The sequence below is a fragment of the Epargyreus clarus genome, unplaced genomic scaffold (assembly GCF_041222505.1).
Source record: "Epargyreus clarus isolate Ecla_fem2 unplaced genomic scaffold, WU_Ecla_fem_2.2 ptg000003l, whole genome shotgun sequence".
Taxonomy (NCBI): Eukaryota; Metazoa; Arthropoda; class Insecta; order Lepidoptera; family Hesperiidae; genus Epargyreus; species Epargyreus clarus.
Window position 1 is genome coordinate 15,253,039 of NW_027332211.1, and position 16,775 is coordinate 15,269,813.

Below are 16,775 nucleotides of genomic sequence, written 5' to 3' on the forward strand. Positions count from 1 at the left end.
CAGTGTGCTGTCTGTTCCCCAATGACACTTGCCCATGCCCCCTATGACATACGAAACCCTAATATGACCTTAGAGTTTAGAGAAAATTTTAGAATTAAACTTATCTATTTTTTATACAATAAACGTATCTCGTCCCTAATAAAAATTGCCTTTGTGTAATTAGACATTCTTCAGGACAAACAAAGACGTGTGTTGGTAAGTAACGAAGAACCTCATGCAATTATAAATCTTCTAACCCTATAGATAAGCACAATCATAAGAACGAAAACAAATAAATAAGGACTACGAATTCTACATAATATCTGTGTCACGAATTTGATGAAATTTCTAAGTACCATTATATTCTTCATATAATTCACAAATGCCTACTCGCTGACTTTTAACTTTCACCGTTCAAACGTAATCGTGTCTATCTGACAGCAGCATGTTCAATACTGAACTAACTTGTTCCACTACCAACAAGATGATAAGCTATTTTCTTGGTAAACTATCTTAGAGTTTAGTCACTATTTGTCCTTGATAAAAGAGTTTATTTATGTTAATTTCAAATTCCGGAAAAGATATCCACTTTTCCGAGTATAAATGTGACAAATGCTTTGTCTGAATCGTGTAATGGTTAAAATAAATAAAATTCATCGTAATTACTTGCTGCAACATATTACTAGCAAAGAATAACTAGAACTATATTTATCGAACTAAATGACAGCTTTAGAGTGATGCATTAGATAAATTTACCGTGGTTTTTATGGTAAAACAGTCTTCGCTTCTATTCTAATTTAGAACAGCCAAATGAACGCAAGTTCAACCTTTTGCCCGTGATGAAAGAGTTTCCTTGTGTGTTTCAATTTACGAAAAGTACGAGTACAGTTCAAACTTGTAACAAAACTCAATAAACTATTGTCCAGCGCCGAATGAAAGGCCCGCTAATGCAATAAATAGAGCGTTGAGCTATGACAGCTCGCTATTAATTACTCATAGACCTCTTTATAGTCATACTGCATCATGATCCGGACCAAATTACTCAAAGAAAATATTATCATATTTATTATTGACAGCGCCCATGACTCCATTTGCATGGACTTTTGAATTTGTTTAGACGTATAAAACGTATTGAGCAAATAAAACAACAATCGAAACTATTGTTCAGGTTCAGGCAGGACTTTGGTACTTTAAGTACTTTAAGTGATATATTTTGTCAAACGATTGAAATATGTTATTTAAAAATGAAAAGTAAATCGTCTTTATCTCTATAAACTTGTTCACTGCGATGATACTGAAAATTTTGGAAATTTTTAACGTAAACACAAATTACTAACTTAGTTCTCAGAAAGATTAGTGCATGTGTAATGCCGCTCCAAAAGTCACTAAATGATTAATCAGTTAGCACTTACCTCCTACAAACCTGCCTTCTACGTGTATGCAAACCGTTTTGTAAGAACAATACGAATCATCAACGTGGGAGCCTCTCACTTGGTCCCAAAAGTTTCAATAACAAACTTCACATAAAATTAAGAATGGGAAAACAAGTCGCAATTAAAGCGATTCTCAGAGGCAGATCTTGGCACATTTATGTAAGTGAGCCTAAAGATATTTGCAGTTATCCAATCGCAGTAGACAATGAGTGAGGAAATGAAAGTGAAATGGTGTTACGTTATCAAAACGGAACGAGTTGTTCGGGTCGTATACGTTTTATAACGACTAGTTTGCCCCCGCGACTCCGGCAATGTTTACAAGGCATTTCTTATTAACAGGTTATGCATAATATCGTCATGCAAATGAGTCGACGTGGACTTTGTATGAAGCTTGCTGCTTTACAAATTAGATATTTTTATGAATTGAAAACTTGATTATGATACATTATAGAGGCTGGTTTGTAGGTAAAAGGCAAACACGTTAAAAAATAGTACTTACCATAATTTATAAAATTTTATACGACACTTTATATTTTTTAACACATAATAAATTTGAGAAATATCGATCTTCTAATGAAAAATAAATAACGAACATAAAAAATTTAGGCTTAATGTAATTGTTGTATTTCTTCAAAAATGCGTTTATATATGTATAGTATAGTAGTACTTGTTTGCAATTTCTTAATTGTGTGGATTAAATAACCAGTTTAGAGGCTTACGCTATTTATACGTAGATTACAAAACATCTTAGGCTTGGACAATATGGGAAAAAGTTGGCATATAAAGAAAGCTACTTCTTCCCAATTACCCATTGTATACAATTCTTTTAGGAAGTATGATAAAAATATGGTGATTTTATTAAATAACTTCGCTTTTTGTTAAATTAAAGTTAATTAAAATTGGTAATAAAATTACATGTTCTCTCTGTCCGAAAACATCCAATTGAGTGTAATTTCGTATATTAAACCGAACCTAATTAGGATTTTTATTTTATTATTTATAATTAGGAATAGTTAGAAAAACCCAACAAAAATATTTTCCGAAAAAAGAAGTAATTTTGTTAATTATTTTAAATTTCGTCCTCATAGTGATCCAAAATAAATTACTTAGGTATACATTTATAATAATTTTCCTCCCATGGTCCAAAATTAATTAGGGCCAGCGCAATATGATTATTCATGTTATCCATTCCATCCCGTCCGATTTATGTGTCAAATTAAAGCTACAAAATAGCGTCAAGAGTGAAAAACGAATTGTCTGTAAACATTTCTTTAGTATGTTGTGTATTTAATATGTAGTTCTCTTCGTTGACTGGAATAGTTATTTACATTGTCATATTCTAACCGTTTCTAGGTACTGGTCCATTAGAAGAAAATGATTCATCTTAATTACAATTTCGCGTTAACAGGCATATCCGTTTTGTTAATGTTTACAACAAGCCAAATAATTCCGGGAGAGTAAGTTCTTTGTAAGAGACAATTTTTATTAGGTTATGTACTTATTTTGAGAATATTAGTCATCAAATTGATATTCGTCTGTAAAATAATATTACTAAAACCTAAATCATCACTAATAAGTAAACTTGTGAAATGAAATGTGATATTGGGCACAACGCTACTGAAAACCAATCCTGCACTTTTTCCTTTAAATATTTACTAATTGATGTTTTTTATGTATTTAGTGAATTCGTAAACGTACGTGCTCCTCATTTAAGGTTAAGTGATGATTGTGATCCATGGTCATTTGTAATTCCATCTAAACAAAACATTAGTACCGAAGTCAATTTAAGATTGAAAATCGAGATAAATCATACGAGTATATTTAATGTTGAGTATACGAGTATAAATACTTCATTCGCCCATCTTCGATCTTTGTTAGACAAAACATTGGATAGATTGATATTTAATACCGAGCGTAAATTGTATTTAAATACGAAACATTTCCATTCATTTAATCTATTAGTAAACGTGAATGAATCACATTGTTTACAATTTGGAAATGAGCGGAAGCAAATATAAGTATGGAATGTCCCAATAACCGTTATCGGAACTTTTCTTTGCGCAATTCGACCTCCCACGCCCTGAACGTGTCAAAGTCGTACCATCATTATCAACTTTCATTGCATCATCACTGCCATCGACAGCACTTATAGCTTGACCAGTCACCGCTGGAAAAACAATACTGATATCTGTTTTATTCATTAGCTACTCAACTATACCAATATTTGTTGCGTACTTGTAAGCTTGTTTATTTATCTCGCCAGTTGAAGATGTATTGGTAAAATTTTGATACCTTCCATTTTTATCAATGGTATCAGTCTGTATTATTATCACTGTTAAAACTATTTTTACTATAAGCCAAAAATAAATTTCTTCTTCAAATTATTCGCTCACATGTGTCTACTGTGTATTGCAACGATCGCTAACTATTTTAATGTTGATTTCAATAAAATTGCTAAGATTTGATCGACATTGAGTAAATCAATGGAAATGAATTTCCTGACACAAAACATGCAATGCAAGATCATTCATTGATATACTTCTTTATATAGATATCTGAATCGTCTACGGCTATTATATGAACGCAAGTTTTAAAATTATTCGTTTAGACAAATATTTATTTGTTTGTAACGTTCCTTTTAGACAATAAAATTTCGATTAGTAGGCGATTGGTATTTTTTTCCGTTCCGAAAATTTATGTTCTATCAATAAAGAAGATCAAAGCCCATCAGATTTTAAGTGCTGCCATTTCGCTACAATATCCAGCGAATTTTCTTATGCGCCGCGAATACCAACTACAACTAGTGGGAATATAAATGGAATCATCGTTTAATAAGTACCGTCAAGTAGGTAACAGCGGCGTAGGCGACGGCGGTACACATTGCAACTCCAAGGTCTTTCCTAGTGGAAGAGAACGGAGTTTCCTGCGGCCGCCTATCTCTGCGCACACCGACACTTGCACGTGCACGCACACGCGCCCACGTGTCGCTATTCTTTGTGCTCATTCTTTCCTAGCTACCGTTGCGAGCCCATCTTCTTTTTGTGCCGTCCGTCGGCGTTTGAGGTTCGAGCCTCCGAACGTTTGGTTATATAGGCGTCGGGCGATGCGCGCGCCGCGCAGTTACTGTGTCACTGGAGCCGGCGCGAGAGGTGGCCTGCAAGGACTGTACCGCGCCGCCAACCTTTTTTTCTGTGCGTGCGATGTTTTCACTTTCGTCATTTTGACCGGGCCAGTTTGATTTGACGTCGCTCGCGCACGGACGTGCCTAGGATCGGACGTTGTGATAATCCTGTGATCGCTGGTGCTTCGGATTGTTATTGTTTTCGTATCGTAAATTTTGTGAGAGAAATGGGTGTGATGCAGTGCTAATATGTTCGACAACCTCCTTTTGAATTTATACAATGAGATTGCGAGTAGAAGTGCACTACAGTTGGCAAGGTGAGGTATAGTTTTGTTTACTTTTGATTTTTGTTTGTCGCGGTGGGTGTAGTGTCGGCCGGACGGTCGGCACAACCTTGTGTCTAATGAACGCACTATTCGTCGCTTCATCCGCCTCTCGCCTTCGACTCTGAGCCGCTCGGTGGAGAGGTTAATAGGTTCACATTAGATGGTGGTTTGCGAAATCGACTGAGCTCAGCGTATGAAATGCGCCCGCGCCGCTTTTCCACGCACAGTTTCGCGCGCATTCGATACGCAAAATAAACTAGAGAACGACTGAATTACTACTGATAATAATAAATGATATCAACATAATGAATTTGTACGATTGACCTACATTTCGATTCATTTATATATTCGCGATATAAATACATAGGCCATTAGGTATATTAATATTAATAATCATTATGCCAATTATTTAATTATATTTACAAGATGCAAATAAAATTAATTTATGTACTAAATTTACTACGCACATATTAATTATTCACTTTTGATACATAACTGGGTAATATACATAACAAAATATTAAAATACAAATAGTAAGCAAGTAGAATTAATACCGAAACGCTAAATGGATTCAGTCGAGAAAAACTCAACTTGTTTTAAATTACTTTAACCAAAGAGGCATTGAATATTAAATACCTACCGCATTTAGTACAGTCGTAAGCAAAATACACTTGCCTTTGCATAATTCAATAAATTCAATTGATTTTGGGTAGAGTTACGGGACCAATATACGAATTCGAGTCCTTTAAAAACATTTAACCATATAGTAGAAATAGGACATTGAAAGGAAAAGTGTCATCCATTAAGTTATTACCTATTGGTAATAAGTCCATCAGAAATATATGTCAAACGTCAATCAATCCAAGATTGTGTAGGTTTGAAGTGGGATGAAAAATTTTGAAAGAAAATTTTGATATTGTCGACTCCAGGCCTATTTATTTAAACTCTTTTATTTCCTTCATTATTCCACAAGTATAATTACAATTTAGTTTGTTTTAAAAATCAGTTCTGTTTCGATTGCTTTATAAATAAGTTCGCGTTAAATATTTTTTCATTATTAATTTTGTTATAATTAATTTAAACTACATAGTTCCTCAAGACCTTTTGATGTATAATTTATACCGAAAAATAAATTTATTATGTGAAATAAATTTCCCGCTAATTAATTGATTTTTTTCTTGATGAAAATAATTTATACGCCTAAAATTACAGTATCAAAAATTTTTGGACTTCCGTAATATACAAACAGTTGCTAAACGAAAAAGCTTGACATCTCACTCATTAATTATAATTAATACTAAATTAGGTATACTTCAACAAACTTAGTTTTTATTTTTGTAGATTATTACATGTCATTACCTTGAAAACAAAAATATTCTAATGCTTGTATATCTAGAGATAAGATGTAATATACGGTATAATAGGGTAAAATAATTGTTTTAGATACTGTGATAGACATGATAATAATCATTAGAACGAATACAATAAATAAATTTGAAATCCGATTTATATCGCTTTTTATCGCTGCTGCTATTCTAGTACTAGGTTATTAATAATCTATCCACTGCTTTGCCTATCAAAGATCGACATGTAACCATTTCTTTATTATAGTCATCGTATGTCGTCATAGTTCTATTTTTAGTAGGATAGTATAGTAAAAATTGGATTAATAAATAATTATTAATAGTAATAGAGTGTATTGATACTGGCATAATAAAATCTAATTCTGTAATAATATGTTCCTATATATTTGTCAGTCTCATTTTGTATACACAAACTTGTAGGAAGTTATCGCTAATATCAGGCGGCAGCTCCATATTATTTTTTATTTTTTCTAGTTTCCAAATTATTCATTTGACCTCATAAAATCTTGATATTTATCTCAATTTGGTAAAGAACGATTAATATTCCTCTTAAGAGACTCATTTTTGTAGAATTCTACTGTATTTTTAGGAAAATTAGTTAATTCGTTTATCTATCTGCATGGAAATATATAATATTATTTCAAATATTTTGAAAATAATTTTGATGTTTACAATGTTAGGTTTATTTATTTAACAAATACTGATTGAAATAACTAGTGGCTCCATACAAGAGTAAGAAGGGGAGTTCAATTTTGGTTTAAACATTATTAAAACGTACTTAAAGTAAATTAAAGTAATACGGATAAATTGTCAATATTTTATTTGTTATGATGAAAATTACTGTGAATCTTAAACTATCGAAATCATTATACTCGTCGCATCTTTTATAATCATCTTTGAGTCACAAAAAACAATAATGATCTTGATATTTTTTGCCCTTTGCTCCCGGATCCCGGAAGTATATTTCACAACAAATGTTTTATTTTGTCACTTTAGATATGCGATAAAAATTGTAAAATCTGTTACTAACTTTCTTACAAAGATTACATTGTACTCGTGAAAGAACACTCCTTTTCGATAACTTCTATATTTTGATAGCGATGATAAGTAGTTGCCGTGCGAAATGTATTAGTAAAATTATAGGATTTATTATTATTATACCGTTTGCCTTAAATTTGCACATGGTAATTAAATATAAAACTTTCAATTCCAAAAGATTTTGAGGTCACAAGAATATAGTCTATTTTCATTTATTATGAGATCCAGTACATAAATTAATGGTATCAAATATATCAAATATATATTAATGACATATCTATAACATCGCACAATTATTTAATTTATCTATTGATATTTTTATATAATTTGTAATAAAACTATCAATATAACCAATAAGGCAAATTGCTATCACATGGTAGCATACGCAAGACCTCATCTCTTAGAATAGACAAACTTATTTCAAGACTAACGCAAGCTCTAGCTTCAACATTTATATCCAGAATAAATTGTGTACCTAATATCTATTTAAGTTCTAATAACGACAATAGTTTCTGCCTGGTCCGTTCTGCCTGCTTCACCGCATATCTTGTTGCAACATATCTAACATTGAACATACTGTTAATAAATTGTTCTTTTACCTACTGAGCTTCTTATCCGCTGTGTTGAAGGTACAACTCATTGTGCAATACACAGAGTAGATCTTTCGGACCGAACGGTGAGTAGTGAATATTTGTCACAGTTGGCTGGTGATTAAGGGCTAGAAATTATAGGCCAATGTCATATCATCGTTTCATCTGCGTCTCGTCATCGTAAATTATGAATTTATTGGTACAGAGAAATTAGAATTACTATAGAAATTTCTGCGAAAATTTTCAGGACATGTATTTTTACGGCCATATTAACGAATGTGCGTTCGTTTTCATTCAATTTTATTAAATTCTCTCCACAAATACATCTTTTAAAAACAGTCGGTGAATATATAAAATTAATGATTTTGAATTTTCTAATATCAACCATCGTAATAAACCTATCGTGATTTAATCTAACTAGGTCAAAATTAATCTTAGTAGAATCCCTTTGGCCTGACCCAAAATCAGATTTTTAAGTATTATGCATATATACTGAATTAAATTTGACACGTATTACAATGTAAGGGTTCTTTTAGCTAATGCACGTATTTTGGCAGCGTCACCTGAAGTTTAAGGACAATAAGAAATTATTGGCCAGTAATTTCATCGGTCAATCTTCATCTCATTGAAGCAATAAATTAAATGTCTTAAATATACTTTTGTAAGACGTGACATGTATTTATTACATTTTTTCAACTTCTTCATATACATATGAATTATATCTTTTATAAACATAGTATAATTTAAGCATTTTTCGTTACTTGCCGTATTTTGAATGTTTAATTAATTTTAATGAATTTTTACAAATTTCTCCCATTCTTAAAATGTTACCAAAATAAATTTCATCTTATACAATGAACTTATTTCACTTAGTGGTTTAATTAGGGTTTTTTTTACACGCGCATTCTATTAAACCTTAACGAGTGTCTATCTACGTACCTATTGCATAATAAAAAACTTAATTTTGATAAACAAATTTCTCAAATTATGCCCATTATCAAATTTATATTAATTCTTAATTAATAATTTACTGTTATATTATTGAGATAAATAATATTCATTAATAATAATTAATGCAGAAATCGTATAAAAAAATTATATATTGATCCGTCGTCATATATATGATAATTATTCTGTTGACCTTTTTCTTAACATAAATTTTATTTATTGATATACTTTTAAACATATTACTCTCAAATCAAATCGTATGGTTATTTTAAATTAAAAAAGAAACCTTGATTTTTGATTCTCAAGATATTACGAAATTATGTCAATTTATCAAACGGAATGGATTCCAATATAAACCAAATAATATCAAATAGCCTTCAGTAATGTCTGATTACGAAATAATTTATGATAACGCGAGTTGTTACATTACTGATAAGAAAGTTTGATTTTTTAATAACGCCTAAAATTAATATTCTTACCACCTAGTGAGTGCCTACTTACCGCTTAAGAAATGTCTATTTAACAAACCATTAGAAAATACTCATTCATTCTTAAATCTTAATATTAATTGTAGCAATTGCAGAATAATAGCCGAGCGCAACTACTTTAAAACAATTAATTCAGAATAGGTAATTTATTTAACAAACAGTGATGTACCCAAGAATCATTTAATATTATTGCTACCCTAATAAAGTAATTCATAACAAAGGCAGTAGAGAGGTTCTAATAAAACGTTTAAGCGACTAGGCGTGCGCAATGAAATGTCATAATTTTCTAATAAGATAAATAAATATTACAAAATAAAGATCAATAATAATTATGCCGCTGTTTTTCTAATTGGAAGACAGAAATACATAATAAAATGCGTATAGAACACTGGTGTGATTAGTATTATAGAGTTGTGCTGCTAATATAATAAATATAATTTCGAACCAATAGGTATGAAAAGATTGATTAATAATGGAAATTCCATTGTTAGTTTGTATTATATTACACCGGTCTACAGAATTTTTGAGCATGGGTTATACATACGTTATTTTTATTCCTTTTATACCTAGAAATAAGAAAAAGAACAGAAAATAGTTCTGAATTTACTTTTATGTGTACAAATTGGAAAATTCAAATCAATGAAAATATAGGGTCTTCTAACAAGGACTTCCGAACTTTGAAAGTTGATAACGGTCATCTTACTGAAGCAACATCTGTCAAATTAGTTTTAATTTATTCAGTTTGTTTTGCCAAATTACCATGGACGTTTATAGCATTCAACAACATGAACAAATAATAAAATTATTGTATCAAAAAGCTATTCTGTTCGGGCAACGCGTGCTACAATCGTCCGCTACCGCGTGGTCGCCATAATCGTCCTTTCGAGAGGACTATTCGCAATCTGGTGGATAAATTAAAGTCTACTGGGTCATTAAATGATTGACTAACATTCGTATATCAACGAAACGGAAGATCTGCCGAAAACATCGCCGCTGTCCGTGAGAGTGTGCACTAGAATCTGAGACAGTCGATTTCCCGTCGCCCATAAGAACTCTGCCTTTTGCAGACCATAACCATAAAAGCCGTGCGGACATTTGAACGATGTTCTACACATAATGGCAGCAATAAGTCCTTCAAACGAATAAAAAAGATCGATAATATATCACACACAATTTGTTTTATATAATTTTAAAGATAGGAAACGCTCAATAACACATGAAAAATGGACACAGTTGATTTATTAAAAGATACACAAACATCAATTAATGATACATTCTTATAACAGAAATTTTAAAATAGAATGCAAGTACTTATTAATCAACACTAAACAGTCGTTGGTAGATCCGGATAATATGTTTTCTTTGATTTTATTATCTTTGTGTGGATTCACAATACAAAAATAACAATCTATGCGATGATTACTGAGTATCCTCCAAAATCTTGGCACTGCAAACTTCATTGCTCTTTTTTCACCTCGGTACCAACCTACAATAAAACGTACCATATTATAACCTAATTAAAGTTATTATAAAATAGCTATTAAATTAAAAAAATGAATATAAACTCACCGTCCAGAATATTTCTGCAAGTGTTACCTGACACAATATGTGAGGCCCATTTTTTATCTTGATTTTTAACAGGTATACAGTATACAGATGGAAGTAAGTTGGTATGCCTCGGAAATCTTTAAATTTGTACATAAATCGTCCTTTTTCTCTCATTTTGTCATAAATTCGCCGCAAATATAATAAAATATGTCGGCGTCTCGTTTACAACATCTCGAAGTCATTTTGTACAGACTGATACAACGAAAAAAAAAAATGAATTACGTTATTCCACTGAAATAAGCAATCACTTACTTTCGTACACAAGGAGCGATGCAAGAAACACTACACTCCGCCCCCTTGCCACTCTTTTGACAACGTTAGTGTGCCAAGACCGACTTTATTGGACTCGAAAATAAAAAAATGTTAAATTGCTCTAATTTCTATAAAAGCAAATATTATCGATTTGTAATTTCATTTTTTTATATATATTTGCTTATATAATCAGAATATATTAAGTAAAACTCATGCACAAAAAAAAATTTAAAAATTGTTGACCTATGTTATATATTATCTGGTTAATTGTGTGTGAAACTAATTTAATTAACAATACAATAAAACATAAAATAATAATGCATTATTGCTGAATTTTAACAATAAATGTAGAATAATATGCTGTATTTTTAGTCACTTTATCTTCTTTATACGTTCTGTATTTTATTTCTTTGATACATTAATTAGGCCGTATTTTTGATCTAGTAAGACAAACGGGACTATTGTTCGATTGCCGTAGTGCAGTATGTCAACATAAATGCACAACGTCCATTTACACTGTGACCGACTGAACTAGAACTTTATCGACTACACGTGTCCAAGATCCACATAGTCTCTATTCGAATCAAATAAATTAATTGGTCTTATTAAGGGACTGTTTACGCATTTAATCTATATGTGACACATTCGTGTATTTAACCGCAAAACTATTGTATTAAATAAGGGTATTTAGCACTGTTCCAGTAGGTACATAACGTTTACAATAAACTAACCTAAAGATGAGGTTCCAACCTTAAGCTATTCATATCAGAATCATTTCATCTTTAAGCTGTTGAGGCTGTTTAGACCTCATAGTGCGGCGACTAATCTTACGGTAGAGATATGTATAAAAGCGTAAGAACATGTTTTAGTTGAATGCTGTGACATCATCGCATCTGCCATCTTCAATAAACACTTACTAATCAAAAATCAATAAAATAAAAAAGTACTATCCCTCTACTGCTCACGACGGGTCTCCTAGTGAAACTAATAAGAAAGATTTATAGAGAACTCTTTTACGGACCTATAGGTTACCTTCCTTAACATATTTTGCCTTAACTACAAAGCCTTGTAGATCTGCTGTTCTTATTTGTATCAGTGCAACTGTATTTAGATCAGGCGTTCCAACTCTATATTAAACTGCGTCAACTTCATGGATCCTTTTCTGTATAGATTTAACACAGTACCATATGCTATCGTAATTATTTAAAATAGGACACAATAATTCTGTGCTCTTTTACCACTTTCCCTACACGAAAAAGAATATGTCAACTTTGTACTATTTTCATATATAACATGATATTGAATTCTTCAAATCTATCACTAACAGAAGCGAGTGAAAAATTAAATTCAAATACTGAGTAAAATCTAAAGGAGGTATGTATTTAAGTTCCTTTAGATCTTTATGTACTTAATTTATTACTAAAGGTACTATCCATCAATCAGGACTTAGCATCCCATTTCAAAACTGTCTCAACCTATAAATCGATTGTTAGATTCCTAGAAATTCTATTGTAATACTATGAAACATGACTATCTCGGCTTTGTTAGCATAGCAATTAAAACGTAATGTCATAAGCAATTAAAAAATATTTATATCATAACAGCCTGTTTCCTTTAATTATTATGGCGTAACTATCAAATATTGAATTTCATACGTCACAAATATTTAAAAAAAACGTCTCGTTTAGGTAAAATACTCTTTGTCACTTAATAAAACTGGTGATTAAATTAACTTATTAATTAATCAATTAATTGCTTTATTTCAAAATGCCTTAATTTCGGTTAGTTCTGACGTCAGTGTTGACGTCAGAACTAACCGAAATTAAGGCATTATTTTTTCCTTAATTCGACCTAATTTTAAATGTAATATAATTATTGAAATATATGATAACATACATTTTTAAAATAATATAAAATTCTGTAAGATTTCATAATTTCGCATAACTGTATTTTGAAAATGGTTAAAATTAAGACGATGTGCTGCGCAATTATCTGTAGAAGGAATTTCGTCAACCTCTCCTAACTAGCTGTCCTTATAAAGCTGACCTTCTAAGACAATCTAGTGGTATAAGTATTTTAATGAATAAACAATGTCGTCAATGAAGAAAGAGAAATTGCAGACCTGTTTCAATTAGCATAATTACATATTAAAAGCGGTCTAACGAGTAACGCGGTGTCAGATGACGGATACAATTCAATATCAAGTTTATCGTCAGTTACGATGGTTGCAATGCGCTTTCTAATTTATACGTAGACTTATTAGTTTAATTAGTGAAGGAAGTAAGTTATGTTTTATCAGCAGTGCATAAAGAAAAATCCAAGTTCAAAAAGATTCCAATTTTGGAATAGCTAAAATTCTCGTATATGCAGCTAATGTAGGGCATTAAAAATAGAAACGCATTGTGTTTCATTGAATATATTACGTACTTTCAATACAATGACCGAATTTCCGCCGGAGTGCCCTTAATGTATTTGAATATAATCAACAAGTTAATCTTCACACTAATTCAAGAATGTATAAATGAGGAAAAATATTTTAAATAAACTAATAGCATATTTGAATTTGCAAGGAAAACATATGCATATGTACATACATAACGAGTAGTGCTAAAGAAGCAAGCACTTTGCACACAGTGCTCAATGAAACTAGGTTTACAGCGTTGAAACACAAACATTTCTAAAATTCTAAATGCAAGACTCGAATGCTCAGTGCCATGTCGCAATCGGCATTTGCTCCTTGCAGAGTCGGCGTAAACATATTCTCAGAAATACGAAATTAGTTGACGAATAGAACCGCTGATAAACTCGAATTACATTTTTACTGGCTGATGACAATTGCGCCACTGAGATCATTTTGACCGTCCGCCGCATTGAAAAGAGTTCAATTCTTTTGTTTACCTGTTGTTATAGTCTACTGGACTCATTGTCAGCACTTTATTGCACCCGAATATCTCAAATAAATGCTTACCGCGGCTTCAAACTTGCCGACTTTAAACGTATACATCATAAAACGAATGACTATTTACTTTGCGCTGACGCATCCCTATTTTGCTTACTATAAAAATTAAATAGATCACATGAATATTTATTTTCCACTCGTTCCGATTCAAATGACTTCCAATACACATTAAATTGTTTAATGTAATTTACTTAACCGCGTTAAATAATTTCAAAGTATTTATCTTTACGAATGAATAACAACCGAAAATAAAACAAGTCTCCGATATTGAAAACGCGGAACTTATACATGCCTACTCGTTAATATCAGATGAAGAAATTCTCATACTAGCCAGTTTGACATTGAACTGAATTAAAAATGTTATCAGAGGATCCAATGTATCCGTCTATGGACATCGTGTTATTGTGAAACTATCTGTATTTGTAACACTTCATTTAATGTTAACGTGCGTTATATTTAATGTACTATATTTCGCTTCATAAATGATTAGTGTACTTAGATCGATGGGTATTATAAGGATTAGAATGAGTAATAACTATGTGGTCTTTGATTATGTCATCACTTTTAAGAATAGCATTTTGTAAATAGTAAGTCGACAAAATTCTTAGAGGTTTTAAATTTGCACCGTATTTAGAATACAGTGCTAATTTACCTTCAATATTTCGGCCACTCTCTTCACCAATGTCACTTCTAGTGTCTATTTGCTAAGCGGAGCCATGACATCTGCAGTGATCGTTACTAAATCACCTTTTAATGTCCCTCGTCTGTTCGCCGCTGATTGTGATGGTCACCGTCTATTAACACACTTAACAAGTTTCAATTCAATTAGACAGCAACTATCAGCCAGGCATACTCGGAGGTTCTAATGACATACGAAATTTTAAGTAGGTATGAATATTTTTTTATTTGCCAGACTGCGTGGGGGCTGCGCTGCGCTCTTCGAAATCTGAGAGTTCAGAGTTTGAATCCCGGGTTATGTAAAAATCTAAATAATGAATTCCGCTTTGGCTATAGATTTCTGTGTGCTCGTTTTCGTATACGTCTTGACAACCATAATATGCAAAGAGAATCCTATTGTAGAGAAATTAATGCAGAAAGAAATCCTCTTAAAACATTATATTTTAGAGTCGTTGTGCTCTAATGGAAATGTGATTCCTTTTAAGAGGATACTAGTGTAATAGATGCGCTAACCTAACCTAAATAGTCTAAGAAGCAAAAATCTTCCACGTCTGAACATGATGACACATCCATGTATGACAGTAATCCAGTTTTTTTTAGATGTCCAAATCTATCATTTATAAAAAATAGACTCATATACTCATACATTTCAACAACACGTAACTGGTAGTAGCATAAACACAAATTTATCAAATATTATTAATTATCAAATAGGATTTCGTCGAATTTAAATTTCGACTAGTCTTCAATGATATCACGAGTTAAGAATGATATATTAACTAGAATGTCGAAATCGAGCTGATACGATGTTCATATAATAAACTCGAACATAAATCTTTATTCAGTAATAATAATAAATTCCTCACGTTAATCCGAAACAAGGTTAATTTGTACTGGTTTTCGATTGCTTCCAAACACCGCTCTTTATCCTAATAAGTTCTAATATTATGAACCGACAAGAGATTTTTACGTTTTATTGAGGCTTACCCTACCTGAGTTCTGCAGCATCCTGAACCGACCAAGGTCATAAAGGCCTCGCTATTTTACAAGTTTCATAAAAAACTTTACAAGCCGAACAATACCCGGCAGTTAGCCCATCGGTGCAAAGCGATATTGTGCTCGGACAATAAAAATTTAATATCGCCGCTGTCAAATTTACTCCCAGCCCTTTCTTGTTCCTGGCGGCACAAATTACCGAAGGACGTTTGAACTAGGTCACTTCGGAAATAGTTTATTGTTATCGGCTAGTATGCGCACGCTTACATACGCTCGCGGCGTACTCAGTACGGTTTTCAAACGCACACGCATTTACCCTAATACGTTAGGGTTCACGCATCCTCAACGAATCCAAATCCTACCGGTTCACCTTCGATCTCAATACCTCGATACCTGATCCGTGTGATCTAACGTCTTCCGCTTTCGTACCAAAATTGATACAGACTTTCCTAAGGCCGACGAGTCAATAAAATCGAAAAGGTGTCAGATTTATGTTTTCATAATGCCACTTTAATGTGCTCACCAGATTCAAAGGTCACGTTTTTGTCTATAGATTTTATAACGAGGTTACCCTTGTGTCAGATATTTACTGCTCATACAAATACTTTCATCGGCCCTTCATATAGTACTGCTCCTATCAAATCAATCAATCAGTCATTTAGTAATTTTCTGGTCACAGCCATATTCAAATTACTTCAGATATATTATTAAATTTTCAACTGACTCTATGGATCACTGTTCATTCTTATATTGTTATTTTCAATTGACACGCTTACCTAAATATTTCAAATGTATGTTCTTGCAGGTATATTATAAATAACTCTATGTCAACTTAAAACCTTGACAACGCCAACAAATTAATTACTGTCAGTGATCATAAAATTTCCCATCTACGCATAAATTGTGATTGTTCACAATTTTATAGGCAATTCGATCTCTAACAAGTTGTAAAATAACTTAAAGACTTCAAGGCTCCTAAACAATAGCACACACGT

The 16,775-nt window shown here is 32.0% G+C and overlaps 1 protein-coding gene and 1 long non-coding RNA gene across 2 annotated transcripts in view; one reads left to right on the forward strand and one right to left on the reverse strand.

The window, feature by feature from the left end:
• The first annotated feature begins 4,523 nt into the window (after window positions 1-4,523).
• ken (zinc finger and BTB domain-containing ken and barbie protein) overlaps window positions 4,524-16,775 on the forward strand; it is a 35,099-nt gene continuing 22,847 nt past the window's right edge. Inside the window, exon 1 of the mRNA XM_073090433.1 lies at window positions 4,524-4,850. Coding sequence (XP_072946534.1) covers window positions 4,783-4,850 — 68 coding nt within the window. The 5' untranslated portion in view covers window positions 4,524-4,782. The remainder of the gene's footprint in view (window positions 4,851-16,775) is intronic.
• Window positions 10,512-11,396, reverse strand: LOC140755209 (uncharacterized). The gene is made up of 2 exons (XR_012103754.1): window positions 10,857-11,396; window positions 10,512-10,773 (listed from the first exon to the last, which is right to left on the reverse strand). It is a non-coding gene; the product is annotated as an uncharacterized LOC140755209 (long non-coding RNA).